This window comes from Leguminivora glycinivorella, chromosome 9, assembly GCF_023078275.1.
Source record: "Leguminivora glycinivorella isolate SPB_JAAS2020 chromosome 9, LegGlyc_1.1, whole genome shotgun sequence".
NCBI classification, from domain to species: Eukaryota; Metazoa; Arthropoda; class Insecta; order Lepidoptera; family Tortricidae; genus Leguminivora; species Leguminivora glycinivorella.
The window spans coordinates 11,438,598-11,453,748 of record NC_062979.1 but is presented as its reverse complement, the minus strand read 5'-3'; the positions used below and the strand labels follow the sequence as shown (position 1 = coordinate 11,453,748).

General features: G+C 36.8%; 1 protein-coding gene across 1 annotated transcript; it reads left to right on the top strand.

Annotated features, from left to right (window-relative positions):
- The first annotated feature begins 9,173 nt into the window (after positions 1-9,173).
- LOC125229502 lies at positions 9,174-15,139 on the top strand. The gene is made up of 4 exons (XM_048134354.1): positions 9,174-9,327; positions 11,380-11,947; positions 14,223-14,419; positions 14,766-15,139. The coding sequence occupies exons 1-4, from the start codon at positions 9,204-9,206 to the stop codon at positions 15,086-15,088; spliced, it is 1,212 nt and encodes a 403-aa protein (XP_047990311.1). The 5' UTR covers positions 9,174-9,203; the 3' UTR covers positions 15,089-15,139.
- The last annotated feature ends 12 nt before the right edge of the window (positions 15,140-15,151 follow it).

Genomic DNA, 15,151 nt, shown 5'->3' with positions numbered 1-15,151 from the left:
TATCCTATTTTTTTTAATCCTAATATAAGCTTCCAAGAAATGTACATACGTATGAAATATAGACCGTCAACCAAATCTTGTCACTAGAAAAAGGCGGCAAATTTGAAAAATCGCGGGCTAGCAACACTAATAGTTTTGAAAATCGGTGGAAATTCGCGTGTCATTTGTATCTTATCTGTGGATATCTCCAACCTACCAAAAAGAGAAATGACTAGCACATATCCGTCCCTTTTTAATACATTATCTAATTCGTAAGGAAGAAGGGAGCCCCTTGAAAAAAAAATCTGTGGCTGTTCGACGTACATTGCTGGTTTTGGTTTGTTTCATAGGGATACCATATTTTAGTTTGATGTACATTGCTACATTTGCTACTGCCAAAATATGGTTGACAGGCTATAGTATTTTATGCAACCGGTGTTAAAGAAAAGTGAAAAAAGGCGAGTGGCGTGGCTAACAATTTGAGGCAAAGCCGAAAATTGATAATCCATACTTCCATACTAATATTATAAATGGGAAAGTGTGTGTGTCTGTTTGTTTGTCCGTTTTTCACGACAAAACGGAGCGACGAATCGACGTGATTTTTTAGGTAAAGATAGTTGAAGGGACGGAGAGTGATATATGCTACTTTTTGTCTCTTTCTAACGCGAGCGAAGCCGCGGGCAAAAGCTAGTAATTAACGCTACGAGTTTCCTTTAACTCAGTCAAACTTTGCATAAAATCCTTTTTCTACGACCGTTTACTTACACCGTGTCCAATAAGTTTGAATACAGCACAAATAGCCAATAAAACAAAATGAACAAATAGTTAACTACATTATTATTATATTTTATGAATGGCATTCTTATTTACTACATTCACAACAAATGTTTTGGAATAACTCCAGCATTAACTTGTTTACCAGCCTCAAACGCTTCTCAAACGGATCACACGCGGCACGCACCGTTTTCTTCACATTTCATCCCAAATACTCTCGATAACCTTTTTGAAATGATCTAGGTTTATGATTTTATAAAAATTTAGTCTTCAAAGCATGTATGACCATACAAAATAGTCTAATACGCCTAAACCTGGAGGCCTGGGTGGCCACTCATGTTTTGGATAAAAAACTGCCAAATTAGTCTGAAACTACGCTAGAATACCATTTGCCGAATGTGCTGGAGGTGCGTCTTGTTGGGACACATGATACTCATTCCCAAGCATCCTTTTTAACTTAAAGGCATTTTTTTCTCCAAAACCTTGGTTTTAAAGAAAAAAACGTTGATTTTAACGCTTTTATCTGTAAGTACTGAAGGTAGTTTACCTCGCTTACATACTGCATCCCACACCTGGGCCGATGGTGAGCTCTGGAACCTAGGCACATTTTTCTAGTTGCCCGGAACGTTATCTATCCTCGGTACCCATAATAGTTTATTTTGGACACGTGGCGTCTGTTTTATCACATACAGATTCTCCTTATAAAAAATAACTCGTCACCTGCGTGCCGAGCAAGTATTTTGTTGGCACTTTACCTCTTTGTTTTTCTTAGACACTTCGGAAATTTCATGTACTTTGTGCTTGTATTTTATTAAGAGGAATATACTCTTTAGTTTAAATAAGAATTTGATGGCCTGTGATCCCTATATCATTAGAACTGAGGTAAAATGTGAGTATTCGGACTTATTGGACACGGTGTACTTTATCTACCTCTAGAATGAATTTCTTGAAATACCTACCAAAAATTGACAGGCTGGAAAAACATGTCTAATGATTTATGTTTTTTAGGGTTGTTAAGTTAATAGCAAGGATGTGGAATTTACACGCAGAACGTTTTTAGGTGACAAGAACATACTACGTGTACACAGATGCGTTTATGGGGTATAGAATAGAATAGACTTGTCTTGGCATCTATAAGGTAAGGTTTTAAAGATCTGTGCACGACCCTGTAAATGACAAATAAAGTACAGGGTAGAATACAAAAAAAAAATGATCTTAGTTTTAGCAGAAAACTAAAACGTAAACAAATAATCCAGCATAAACATTTTCAGGCCATATATATCCCTCTGCAAAGTATATAATTGACGTTTTAAGTAGGGTAGTTTTAATTTTAGACATGCGTTATTGTCAGACAGGTGACCAGTGGCCCGTTTCTCGAAAGGTACAAGCCTTGTATTACAAGTGTTTCCATGACAACCCATACGATTTGACAGTTCGTAATACAAGGCTTGTACCTTTCGAGAAACGGGCCCCTGCGCGTCTAGCCGAAGTGGCAATCGTTTTCTGCTCCGTGGCGATCGAAACGCAACTGGCTCTGTCGTAGCAATACAGATGAGCGATAGTCGATATAGAGATGTAACTACTACACGCTATGGAGCGTAAACGATTATTAATTCTGCTAGGTTGGCTGATATATTACGGAAGAGGGTAGTTGAATCTTGATCATTACCGTGACGCTGGTATTATATTCTTTGCGCTGGTCTAAGGCAAACCTGAAGCAGGAAATCCTGATCCACTCACCGACTTTTCGGGTGACTCTTGTCTTGTTGTTGTATAATGGAGCTCCCACACTGGCTGTTATGTTATATAATATAACATGGTATTTAATTTGTTTATTTGTGTAAAAAGTACACAAGCATTACAGTTCATGACTAAATCAAGTCGCTTATATACTAAAATTACTATTAAAAAATACGTATGCAGAAAATAAATATTACAGTCGTCATAAAAAATAAGAAAACAAATGTCAGAAATTACAGAACTAGGTAGGTATACAATTCATTCCATTAAAAAAAAACTATACACAAATATTATTCAATTAAATTAAAAGTTTTTGACCAAAACCACCAACACTGTCTGCAAACACGTCTATATGTGTGGCGTCCATGGACATGACATTGAGCATGGACAGGGCCCTCGCGGTGGGTGCGTTCGCAGCTCAATGACAGAGACATCAGCGCGATGGTGCGATGGCGCACTGTCCCAGTCACACTGTGTGTATAACTATTACATTTACAACAGCCCAGAGTACCATAATATGAGCACTCGGGTAAGTGGGAAACTTAAGGTTTGTATTTGTAGGTTAAATTGATATTTAAGTATGGGACAATGATAACAATAAACAATTGACAATAAGATCGTTGCGGAAAATGTTTGTGCGTGCTTGGCGTCTACAACGAAATAAGTTATACTTAATACATAATATATATATAGGAATGTCATTTATCTTTTTATCTTTAGGTACGAAGATATAGGTATGTTACACTTTCTACGGAACAAAAGTAATAATTTCGATGTGGTCCCAGCCCTGGACACAACTGCAAGTGGACATTTAGGTACAGGCCTTCTGTTGGATCTTCTTATTAGTTCGTTCGACTTTTTATTTTTTATTAGCGAGTTTTGTAGTTAATTAGAAACGGTACGAAACCTAAACCGAAACCAAAAATCTTACCATTTTTAAAAAGAAACCCTGAGAAAGGTTAGCAAGCGGGATTTCCCTGCTAAACCCGAGTCTGAAATTGGAACAAAACGAACATTTATGCATAATCTCGAACAACTGGTTTGCACGGAATTTATGTGGAGGATAGTTAACGACGAGGTTCACAAACCTGATCACCCATAAGAAGAGAGGGGAATACCGCTGAGTAATGGCAAAAAGTACGTTAACCCCCTATAGCTGGTCAAATCGCCATTAAAATTGTGGGATAAAAAACCGGCCAAGAGCGTGTCGGGCCACGCTCAGTGTAGGGTTCCGTAGTTTTCCGTATTTTTCTCAAAAACTACTGAACCTATCAAGTTCAAAACAATTTTCCTAGAAAGTCTTTATAAAGTTCTACTTTTGTGATTTTTTTTATATTTTTTAAACATATGGTTCAAAAGTTAGAGGGGGGGGGGGACGCACATTTTTTTTCCTTTAGGAGCGATTATTTCCGAAAATATAAATATTATCAAAAAACAATATTAGTAAACCCTTATTTATTTTTAAATACCTATCCAACAATATATCACACGTTGGGGTTGGAATGAAAAAAAAATGTCAGCCCCCACTTTACATGTAGGGGGGGTACCCTAATAAAACATTTTTTTCCATTTTTTATTTTTGCACTTTGTTGGCGTGATTGATATACATATTGGTACCAAATTTCAGCTTTCTAGTGCTAACGGTTACTGAGATTATCCGCGGACGGACGGACGGACGGACGGACGGACGGACGGACGGACGGACGGACGGACGGACGGACGGACGGACGGACGGACGGACGGACGGACGGACGGACAGACAGACATGGCGAAACTATAAGGGTTCCTAGTTGACTACGGAACCCTAAAAAAGATAACTTTGATGAAATATGAATCAAGCGACTGTGGTTTCCTGGTAATTGAAACGCAGGTAAATAGGTACAAATTTTGGGGTATTTCTTAATTAAATCATTTTTAAATACCTATCCAACAATATATCACACGTTGGGGTTGGAATGAAAAAAAATATCAGCCCCCACTTTACATGTAGGGGGGGGTACCCTAATAAAACATTTTTTTTTTAATTTTTTATTTTTGCACTTTGTTGGCGTGATTGATATACATATTGGTACCAAATTTCAGCTTTCTAGTGCTAACGGTTACTGAGATTATCCGCGGACGGACGGACATACAGACATGGCTAGTTGACTACGGAACCCTAAAAAACGACAAGGCCCACTGGTGGCCGAGCCGGGAATCGAACCCGGGTCTTCAGCTTACGCGGCTAACGTCATTACCCTAGACTTGTACTTATTTCGAATCGTATGATATAAACATAAAAAAATAATTATTTACTGTCTGGACGCTATTTATAGATAACCTATTTGCAATGTCTGTATGTGAGTATTACTTATTTTTTAACTATTTCCTACCCCTAGTAAAGTAACAGATGAGGGTAATTAGTAGAAATTCCTATTAATAGTCCTAGATAATCTAGATTTCATCTTCCGTCCTTAAGTAGCAAAACACAAATTTACATGGGATGTGAAGTTAATTTAAATACCTTCCTTTTTATAAATACCTAATACTCTGTTCTCTGAGATTAATACTAGGGATGTTGTATCATAACCTTGGAGTAATTTCTTCGTAGGACCCGCGTTGATCCGGAATTAGGGATCATCCATAAATTACGTCACACTAAAAATCATGATTTTTGACCCCTCCCCCCCTCCTTGTCACAGCTGGTCACATTTGTTAGACTCCCCCCTCCCTAGTGTGACGTCACATATTTACACGAAGCAATTATTGAATAAAAACAGCGGTTAGAAATCAATCTTATTTCCATTTATGTGCTTGAATTATTCTTTACCACACCAACAGGTAAAGGCTCTCTTGATACTTCCAAAAACGAATGACAAAGTTTCATTTTATCTACAAGAGTGCAAAGTAATTTTATAGTCATTTTCACTTGATGTCCACGGGTATAGCTAGTAGAATAAACGTTTAAACGATGATTTTGACTCTTTTAAATATGTTAAAAAAATTAATCAAGCTAAATTGTTTGATGTTTTGCAGTTAATATTTTCCACCTGTTGGTGTGTGTGTGTGTGTGTGACAAATTTATATAACCTACAACTACATGCTTTGAAACTCCTGCAAAACATTTGGTATATTTTATAACAGGATGCGAAAATAGTCTAGTCCATTTAGATAATTGTTTTTAGCTATATGGTAGCTTAGACAAATTTTAGTTTATTTATCGACCCAAGTAATCACTCCAATAATTTTTTTATGTTATTCAATTTTTAAATCACTGTAGTTTGTTTTTCTTTAGATACATATATTTTAAATTTATTTTATGGTATACGATAGACATTTTACAATACGAAATAAAACCAAAACAACTTAATACAGTAACAAGAGTACGCCTATCGATGTAGTCTGAAATTTTGGAGTTTTCACCGAAAAGTTTAAAAAAAAATCAAATTTTGTCCAAGACATTTATAGTTAAAGAATGTTTTTCTACTTGTACTTGTCGACTGTAATCTGTCAATTAAGGCACCACAGAATAAACTATAAGTGCTAACTTTTCAGTGTTAGATACTCTATGGCAGTTCCGACTCAATTATAATAAGCTCATTATAGTTGACTTTAGTTAACTGTAATAATTTCAAAAATAGAACTTCATACAATTTCTATACTAATTTGCGATACCTGGCATTTTGCATCTGAAACAATTTTTTTTTATCTGTCGCGTTATCGGCCAATCAGAGACGGTTATTACAAACAATTGGTTGCTAGGTAATTCGATATTGATACAACGGTGAACGACTCTATTAACATTAATTTTAACTTGCATGAATGATGATATTTCCGTCCATTGATGATGAAGATGATGACTCGTAGAAAAATCTATACAATAGTGATATAATTAAGCTTTTCACTCTCGTACCGTAAAACATGGTACTCGACTGAAAAGCTTTGTATTATATTGACACGATTGTATAAAATACTATTTAAATGGCCTAGACTATCGCCTACTTTCGGCTTTTCATCCAGTTAACGAACTTCCTGTATTTGTAATTTTGTATACATATATGCTTATGAGGTTTTCATAAAGTTCGTGTTTTAACCCTTAGATTATGATAGATTTTGAAATGTGACGTCACGAACTTTAGGACCCCTCCCACCCCCATGTCACACATTGTCACACTTCGCCGACCCCCTCCCTCCCCCTTAACGTGTGACGTAATTAATGGATGATCCCTTACTCACAATTCGTCCGGAGCTCCGGCGTAACGGATTTATTTACGTATCTACGTAAGCTATGACAGTGCTTAGTGCATGACTGACTCGTTCAAGTGTTTGGAGCAAAAACAACTTAAACAACTTAGTAAATCATGCTCGGCCTCGCAAGGTTCATTTACAACGCGCGAGCTCTCATACGATTTTAGTTAGGTACCTACTTGGGATTCTTGCGAGTTGCGGGCCATTGTGGTAAAATATTACATCCAATTAACTGACTGATCAAAGAACGTAGACAATGTAGTGACACTCGCATGCGACTTTCTCGCACCATCTGAATGGGCCCTAGGATTCAGTAGTTTTATATACAAACTAAACTGTGGGACAGCAATAGTCAGAGTCGTTACATATCAGAGGCCTACCACGTTCGACCTGTTGCCATCCATTTTCACATAACAACGGTGACGATGACGGTGAGGTAATACGTCGCACCGCACGTATTACGCGGTACTCGGGGTAGGCCCTCTGATCGTGACCGTGGCTACCGTCTGCCCACAATTCGCATAACAATAACGTAGTAATTATTTTTAGTTGAATAATCTAAGTAACTGATTGGGATTTTTACTACTATCCGATGAAACTGAGAACTAAATAGCGATATGGTAGCAAATTAGGATAGTTTAACAAATTGAAATGAATATTTTGCTTTTGTACATGCTATGATATTTTGGTTACTATAGTTTGCTATAGTCTATAATAGATAATATGGAATAGTATTGACCGGAGACTCTAAAAATGACCTAAGATACGGGGCCCATCTGTGTAAGGCTCACTAAGGGTGGATCCAAGCCGGGGCTGAGCTGCTCCCAGAATTGGATCATAAGAGTTGCCAAAGCTCAACGAGTATATGCGGAGTCTTATCTGAAGCTGCAGGCGTCTATAGGTTATGAAAACTGCTTACCATAAGCCTAAGGCGTATAAAAATAATTCGTTTGGTTATATAAATAAATTAGGTACTTAATTCAAGTGACATGCACCTGCAGCATTAAGTACCTATTATTACCATGTTAGGTGGTATTGTGGTAGTCAGTTCCTGATTATGAAATCGTTACAATTACGCGTGCAGAAACCTGCTTTTTGGTGTAAACTTGAACCGACCATATTCGAGGAAAAGTTATCGACCTTAAGATATTACTCACTTTACACAACGTTTGTTAATAGGTACTTTAATAACTGGTATACTCAGAGGTTCAGGATTTTTTACTGTAGGTAAGTGTATGCAAGGGGGTCTACTTTTCTCTGCAGCTGACTGTACGTGATACTACCCATGTTAATTCTAGATACGAGGTCAGAACGTAACATTCTACTCTTTCCCATAATAAATATGTGAGTTATATCCTACATGAAACAAAAGTAAAATCAATAAAATGATGAAGTATATATAATCATTAATCATAACTTCAATGCCTATGATTCAAGGTAATTCTAATTTCAGCAGTAATTAAATCGTGAATTACGCAATTATTTCAGCATGAATTACCTACTAGCCAAATCATTTATGTAACCAGTAACTTATATCGTAGTAAAAAATATCTGATAAGTACTAAGTACGCCTCGTTCAAGTTACGTAGCCAAATGCACAAACGCTCGCGATAATATCTGTTTCGTAGCTAATCTCTATCGCTTTTGCGTATTAGCGCGGCAATGCCAAACTGTACTTCTGTCAGCGTCTGGCGTCGATGATTACCATTCGGCTACGCCAGCGATTTTCCTTTCATTTAATCTGTTTGCTAGAAGAGATAAAGGTAAGTTGCGTTTGGATTTGGACCTCTATTCCCTGTGTGAATTATATTACTTTATTTTTATATGTTGCACGTTCGAGATTTTTCTCAATGAATGGTCTCAATGGAATACGAGTACCAACACCAACCAGCAAAGAAAGTCGTCAGCAATACGCCCATTAAGACCATTTCGTGGCACTTTATTCCTTTATGTAATTCTTAAACAATGTTTATTGTCATACATGTGTGCTTACGAATTAATCTTTTTCTATATTTATAGGTATGTTAAGAGAGCCCGGGCTGTGTAGAATACAGTGGATAGTAGTTACTAGGTAGTTTAGGTACTACTATAATCTTCTGCTCCTTCCCTTGCTTATCTACAGTTCATAATATTGATAACTTTCACAAACGTGGTCAAGTGGTTACCCTATTGGTGTGTGGCGATCTCAAGTAAAAGGTACCACATTAACGCTTACCATAACTTCACCATGAACCACCATGTCCATGAACTCCAGGTTGTGCCACAAATATGTAATATTTGTAAACTTAACTAGTAAAACCATATGATCGTCATGTAATAGGTTCCGTCCAACCACCTTCATTCAGGGTAAATCTTCGACAATTCACAGAACCGTCTCATAAAATAAACACATGAATCATATAGGTAACGAATGTAGCGCAGCGAGGACCAGCTCACATGGTGGGGATGTTATAAACTCACAGGACATAAGATTCGCTTGTTGTATGTCTGAGATCTTGCTGGACCGCGGATCGTACCAGCAGACAGAGTGCCCTAAAAAGGATCAATTAAATTATAATTTGGCTATCACAATAACCCAGAAAATGGTTGAATGGATCGCTATTCTAGGTAAGCTAAATTTTTCTTGTTTACGCTTTATATGATCTTTTTTTAGACACTTGATTTACCTATACCTAGGTCTAAATAGTATTTTATCTTGACGCCGCTAATTTACCGTGATTACGTGATTTTACGTGATCTTTACTAATACAAAGGTGTCTTTTACTAATAAAAAGGTGTCTTTACAAAAGGACTTATTTCTATAAGTCAAGAGAATGTCTTCCTAGAGAAATAACTCTTGTTGACTTATAGAAATAAGTCCTTTTGAAAAGACATTCCTCAGTTGTCATTCGTACTTAATTTGTTCTTGAATTTGTGTAACCTTATAACCTTGATAAATGTAAACACATGAACCGTATTCGTTCATTTTATTAGAGTATTGAAGTTTGAGTACTAACACTAGTAATGATTGTTCATTCAGTTTACATAATTAGGTCATACAGATTTAGTAAAAACGTCAGTGCTGTTGACAATGCCATATAAGTTTGCGTTGTTTTATTTGAGCCTCAACTCAAGTACATACCTACTGAAAAATGATATCTCATCTGTAAGAATTTAGCATAGAAAATACCTTTAGATTTCCTTAATTTTGGGGATGTCAACAGAAGAGATATAATTAATTAACCATACTATAAAATCTGTGATGAAATTCTGAAATAATCATAACTATATTTTATTGTTAGTACTCATGTGTTTTCATTTACCTATAGTCAGTCATTAAATATCAAATTGGGAAATCTAATTACTGGCCAGAAGTAATTATTTAGTTGTTGACGTCTATGTTTTTCAAATGTCTATCGGAAAAATGTCTGTCGACCTAAGTATTTGTGTCTGTGTGTCAAGTTATAATATAGGGCCAGGCAGGCGCCATTAAAATACCTTAATTTGTGTAGATTTCATTATAAATGAAATATAATAAGTGTTCGAGTGTTAAAACTGTTAAAAGCTTTGTTTTAAATTTACCCCGCCTGGCTGTTTAACATTATTCTTGGTTAGGACTCTTTATAAGTATACTTGATAAATAAGAGGTTGTACGAGTATTAACCTAGAGTCATTTCTAGACACAACATTTATCATTTATGTATATTATTTATTTTAGGTGTCAAACGTTTTACTTTGAAAATAACACATGCATCGCCGGCTGTCAAAATCACTGCTAACTTTTAACTTGGTACTTTATTCACACTATTAATGTACGTTTCGGCTCAATGAAAGGTTAAAACCTAATTAGAGCGGCTTATTCGAACAGAACGTTGCACTGGGAAGTGAGTGTCGAACGTACAAAGGGTTCAAGTTCATATGTGAAACTGTGAAAGCCCCAATGAGGTAAATAGTAATGGCGAACGCAGCATTATTTTCAAAATCTTTGACTTCGCAGGCAGCAACTTTTTATTTTAATATTTATTAACACACAAGTATACAGTTTACATAAGAACAATGTTCCACAAGACAGTTACCACGGTTTGACTGTGGGATCGTGCAGTCTCTACTCTCCTATATTATGAATATCGTCACTTCTTTAAAAAATCTTGTATCTCACGCTGCTCCTCAAAGTTAAAACGCAGTAAGTCTATATGTATTCCATACATACTTACTACAATCTTCTTTTCATTGACAGACGAAGATACAAGTTTTTTTAAAGTAGTGACGATATATAATCTATATCTTAAGACCTTATTATTATAATATGCAGTTTTTAAGGTAACTACGGAGTTTTTTACCAATCTTCACCTTCTGACCAACTAATTTCTTGCCTGATGTCAGCGGCCAGGCTTTATTTATGTGTCGGCTCCAAAATTAACCTTTTTGGAGTTTACTCGAATCAATTTGCATTTACATAGCGCGGGGATTGAAATTTTATATCCTTTGAAATCCAACGTCCTAACGTTTCATGTCAAAACTAAAAATGTGAAAAGAAGAAGGAGCGCAATAAACGCATTTAACAAATTAACTAGGTACTAAAGGTTATGCCGTAAAAATGTTGTTCATGGGTTGTTTAATATTTCAGTAAGAACATCAGATCATACAGAAACAATATAATCAAACATTTTTTTGTCACAGTGGTATTGGTCTGCATGAGTGGATCGTCGGTCAGCAGAAATTGGGTGAGATATGATGACTACGATGCCGAGTCATGGGAAAGAGATGAGGACAATGTAGGACCGAGTTCCAAATTTAAATATTACGGCCGACAAGTAGCCTCTGAGGAAAACTATGAAGATTATAACGATTCAGGATATGATCATGGATATGGACACGATGCCCATACTCAAGGTTATCACAATGATCGAGAGGCTCACGCGTTAGGTTATGATCGTCATAATCATCACCCATATGGGGACCACGGTTATAAAAACCACTGGGGTCACGGACACAGTCAACTTGGATATTCGGGACCTGCCGGCGGACATCCACATCCATCACACGGACATCCAGACAAAACTAATGGTCACCACCATCAACATTGGGGACCTTATCAAAATTGGGGTACTCTCGGCCATGCCAGTCAACCCGGCCAAAACGGACCTCGGGGTTCTCCTCAAGGCAATATAACCCCGCCTCAACGTTCCCCCAATGACGCTGACCGCGTGGTGTTTCCGGATTTTAACAACCAAGTTCCTACAACTAGGTACGTCATGTCATCATTAGGTATTCGTATTTATTGTACAATTTAATAATAGGATCATTATTTATTCTTATTATTTGACTCTAGTTTTTGTACTAATTTATGCATCTTGTTGGAATTATGGATAAATATAGGTAAATAGGTACTTATACAATCTTCAGTTTCACATTCCTATACAGGGTTGGGCACAATAAGTGTCCTATTGTATTACATGTCGATATCTATTTAAATATAACTGCTTTTATTCCAAGTCTATCGTTTTAAATCGTCAATTTAATCCCCTTCACGGAGTCTAAAAGACATTTCCGTTACAGTTTGTTTTATAATTTTTTATAACATTTTTAAAAAGTATTCCAGTTGGAAAATTTAACAGCGAACATTGCGGATTGGGCAAGATATTCAACTAACTGAAAAAAGTAAATATCCAGTACTGCTTTGATACTGCATACCAAAAATCGTTTATAGGAGTCTTTCACTTCTGAAATCAAGTAACCATTTTATAGGCATTGTATGGTTCGTGTCAGTAAAGTAACTACAAGTAATTATGGGCGATTCATACAAAATTGTGCCTAAAATCAGAAAATATTCAATAAAATAATATAAATAAAGAGGGGACAACGTTTTGCATACTGAAAAATAACCATAAGCTAAAGGACCTAAATAGAAAGGATAATTTGTTATGTACGCTGTTTCTTTAGAAAATATAAGGCTATTAGCCCTTATGCTACTTACGCGGAACGATGGCCATTTTCCTAAGAAAATGCATTTCAATTTCAGGAGTTCAACAAATGTCAGACTGATGTTGAGCATGGTGTTATATTAAGGGATAGAAACGAAGATATTTCAGCCACAAACGTATTCAAAAGATAAACTTGGTCAGAATATCTTTATGAGGAAAAGTGCCATTTTCGTCGAAATTTTTAGGCTGATATTTTACCTTGAAAAGTACGCTACGCATCTTCACGCAACCGATAACTATTAATATATTCATATATAAATAAATGCAGAGTTTTTGAGATGGCAAAAGGCTAAAAATGTGGTATGTTCTGGGGCCGGGTAGTCATTAATGGCATGACATAGCAGATGAGGTCGAGCGTGCCGGGCCAAACTCCTTCTACAACCAAATGCCTAAAATTATTCAAGTTAAAGAAAAGCAAATATATTTATATCACATAGGACATTAAAATATAGAATGTTATGAATATAAATCCTCACTACTTGTCACATTATCGTGTGTTTAAAATTTTATACCACTTTTAAACTAGGACAGTTAATCTGCCCAACCCTGTACTTAACCATTTTTAATGCGGTGCCTAATTGATATTCTGATAGGGATTCTTACGCGGAGTCGTATATTTTAATACTTAATTAAGTAATTCTTAAAATCCGCTTAGTGGTAGCAAAGACTAACTTATATGTTTCCACACATTCCTAGCCATGAGGGTTTTCCTGTATCCATCATTGACTTGGAAATATATTTACCACAATAGCTTACATAGCTTATACACATAAAATGTTATTGTTCTTACATCTAATAGGTATAATATAAATAAATATGCGAGTCTAATGTGACACTTAGTGCCACATTTTGTGTATCGTACGACACACATTTTTTTAAGTTAAATGAAACGTAAAATTAAAGTATGTGATTTAGTTTATAGGTACTGCTACGAGTATATCGCTGGTATATTACGCATTTATACAGCACCACTATCATTCAACAGCAGCGCAATGCATTACTCTTTTTTCCAAGCTGTATCCAAGCTGTAACTTAAATCGGTAATGTAGAAAAAAATCGAATTTATGTCAACTGACACTAAATTATCTAGAGTAAGTAAGTATAACTATAACCTAACCGAACCTAACCTAACCACAAAATTAAAATTTTGAAAAAACCCCCGACCGCGACATAGTTGACCGATTTTCATGAAACATGGCTAAGAACACTCCCGACTAACTCAGCTTTCAGCCAAAAAAAAACTAAATATAAATCGGTTCATCCGTTCGGGATCTATGATGCCACAGACATAGACACACACAGACAAACAGACAGACAAACAGACAGACAGACAGACAGACAAACACACAGACAGACACGTCAAACTTATAACACCCCTTCGTTTTTGCGTCGGGGTTTAAAAAAGGTTATACAAACAATAATCAGTAAAGTAGGTCGAGGTAGTGGTACTAGTGTCAGTTGGCCCATGAATATCCCCTATTCGAGCCTTGCTAAATATATCCGTGGGTATATGTATTATTTTAATTTCCTATTTTACAGGTCTCCGCGGCCAACTCGCCCCGTTACAACCAGTACAACAACCGCTCGGACCACCACCACTGACCGGACGTTGATAGACCTGGTGATCTGCATTCGCGCCTGTCCGGTCACGGCGGAGTACAACCCAGTCTGTGGGACCAACAACGTGACGTACAACAACCCTGGGGCCTTGCAGTGCGCTCGGAATTGTGGGCTCAGTAAGTATTACATTAAACTCGCTACGATCTATCGTTAATGAGAGAGACTGGTAGGTAGATAGTAGGTTTAGTAGATCTGGTGATCTGCATGTGCCTGTGCGACAAAGGCGGAATACAACCGTGTCCCTATGTGAGACCAAAACCATTAAGGCGATATTTACTTGTATCTTTATATATAAATAAACTGACAAAGCGGCTTTAAAGTAATCGACAAAGTGTCGACGACAATCGACGTTTTCCCGTGCACACTCACGATTGGTTTACAATTTCCAAAAATATATTTTTAATAAAGTAATTTCGCTATTGAGCCAAATATAGAGAAAAATATTTGCATTATTTTTAACAGATGTGGGAATAGCCCGCCAGTCGCCGTGTCCGCGTTTCGTTCCACGGGTCCTACAACCATCCAGCACAGCCAGGCCTAACACCAACCCCACAACCAAGGCCCCCGTCTCTCAAACCACGGGGGCCACCGTCACAACCACAGTGAGACCCGCAGCACCCACTGTCAACCCCACACGGTTCACCAACATCAACGTAAACTTCAATAGGCCAAGGCCAACTCCGATACCCCTTGATGTTTTACAAAGTGTATTCGGCAACGCCCCGCAGAGTACCAATAATAATGACGAACTTGAATTCGACATAGATAAGCGAATGAATCCCTAGATTACAATAATTAAATTATGTATTACATTAATAAACCAATTATCTAATTGACTTTCTTTATGC

What these genes read in the sequence shown, in the direction of transcription:
- LOC125229502 (XM_048134354.1), top strand. Translation starts at nt 9,204, where the DNA reads ATGTCTGAGATCTTGCTGGACCGCGGATCGTACCAGCAGACAGAGTGC. An exon ending in TGAATGGATCGCTATTCTAG is followed by an intron (nt 9,328 to 11,379) that starts GTAAGCTAAATT and finishes TTTTTGTCACAG; the next exon opens with TGGTATTGGTCTGCATGAGT. An exon ending in CGCTCGGAATTGTGGGCTCA is followed by an intron (nt 14,420 to 14,765) that starts GTAAGTATTACA and finishes TATTTTTAACAG; the next exon opens with ATGTGGGAATAGCCCGCCAG.